This window comes from Manacus vitellinus, unplaced genomic scaffold (assembly GCF_001715985.3).
Source record: "Manacus vitellinus isolate BGI_N305 unplaced genomic scaffold, ASM171598v3 ctg7180002428691_pilon, whole genome shotgun sequence".
In the NCBI taxonomy this organism is placed as follows: Eukaryota; Metazoa; Chordata; class Aves; order Passeriformes; family Pipridae; genus Manacus; species Manacus vitellinus.
The window spans coordinates 11,884-13,355 of record NW_021937814.1 but is presented as its reverse complement, the minus strand read 5'-3'; the positions used below and the strand labels follow the sequence as shown (position 1 = coordinate 13,355).

General features: G+C 50.0%; 1 protein-coding gene across 1 annotated transcript; it reads left to right on the top strand.

The window, feature by feature from the left end:
* Positions 1-223: 223 nt before the first annotated feature.
* Positions 224-1,263, top strand: LOC115307928 (olfactory receptor 14J1-like). The gene is given in 2 exon segments (XM_029964217.1): positions 224-1,133; positions 1,136-1,263. Coding segments are annotated over 2 exon segments (1,038 nt in total).
* Positions 1,264-1,472: the final 209 nt, after the last annotated feature.

Here is a 1,472-nt window from a genome sequence, read left to right as displayed (position 1 = left end):
ACAAACCAGCTCCATGTCCCCCCCGCAACAGAGCACAGCTGAGCCCTTGGCAGCACTTGACCATAATTCTTGCTGCTCACACCACTCTGAGCCAGCACAAAGGATATACAAATGGTTTGGGGGGATTACTATGAAAGATGCAGTATCTTTGCTGAGAGGAGTCTCTCTTAATCATTACCTTTTTTTTCCTTTTCTGAACAGATCCTGTGCTAAGAAGCAGTAAATGTCCAACAGCAGTTCCCTCACCCAGTTCCTGCTCCTGGCATTCGCAGACAGGCGGGAGCTGCAGCTCCTGCACTTCTGGCTCTTCCTGGCCATCTCCCTGGCTGCCCTCCTGGCCAACGGCCTCATCCTCAGCGCCGTAGCCTGTGACCACCACCTGCACACCCCCAGGTACTTCTTCCTGCTCCACCTCTCCCTCACAGACCTGGGCTGCATCTGCACCACTGTCCCCAAAGCCATGCACAATTCCCTCCATAACACCACAACCATCTCCTACATGGGATGTGCTGCACAGCTCTTTTTCTTTCAATTCTTCATCACAGCAGAGTATTTCCTCCTCACCATCATGTGCTACGACCGCTACGTTGCCATCTGCAAACCCCTGCACTACGGGACCCTCCTGGGCAGCAGAGCTTGTGCCCACATGGCAGCAGCTGCCTGGGCCGCTGGGTTTCTTTATTCTCTGGTGCACACAGTCAGTATATTTTCCCTGCCCCTGTGCCAGGGCAATGCCCTGGGCCAGTTCTTCTGTGAAATCCCACACATCCTCAAGCTCTCCTGCTCACACTCAGGCTACCTCAGGGAAATTGGGTTCATTGGGGTTAGTGTCTGTTTAGTGTTTGGGTGTTTCATTTTCATTGTTTTCTCCTATGTGCAGATCTTCAGGGCTGTGCTGAGGATCCCCTCTCAGCAGGGACGGCACAAAGCCTTTTCCACGTGCCTCCCTCACCTGGCCGTGGTCTCGATCTTTGTCAGCACTTCGTTTTTTTCTCACCTGAAGCCCCCCTCCATCTCCTCCTCATCCCTGGACCTTGTGGTGTCAGTTCTATACTCAGTGGTGCCTCCATCACTGAACCCTCTCATCTACAGCCTCAGGAATCAGGAGCTCAAGGATGCCCTGAGGAAAGTGATGACTGGATGTTTTTCAGCAACAATAAACTCTGCGCTTTCTTCTGTCCAGCATTTAAAATGCAACTCATGAGAGTCCCAGCCTGCCTTCTCAACTTTTTAGTGGTGGTCACTGGGTTCCTCTTCTCATAACTTTGTGCTCAAAGAAATTTTATTATTCATCCCCCACCTCATTCACTGCTTACCTCTTGGATTTGATCTAGAAACTCTGCAAATGATGAACTGTATATTCATCTATTTCTGTGTTTTAAACAAAATAAACTACCATTCAGTGCCTTGTTTATCTAGGATCCTAACTCTGAGAACAGCATGAAGTTATAGGGGAGGAAAAATGTCCCTGC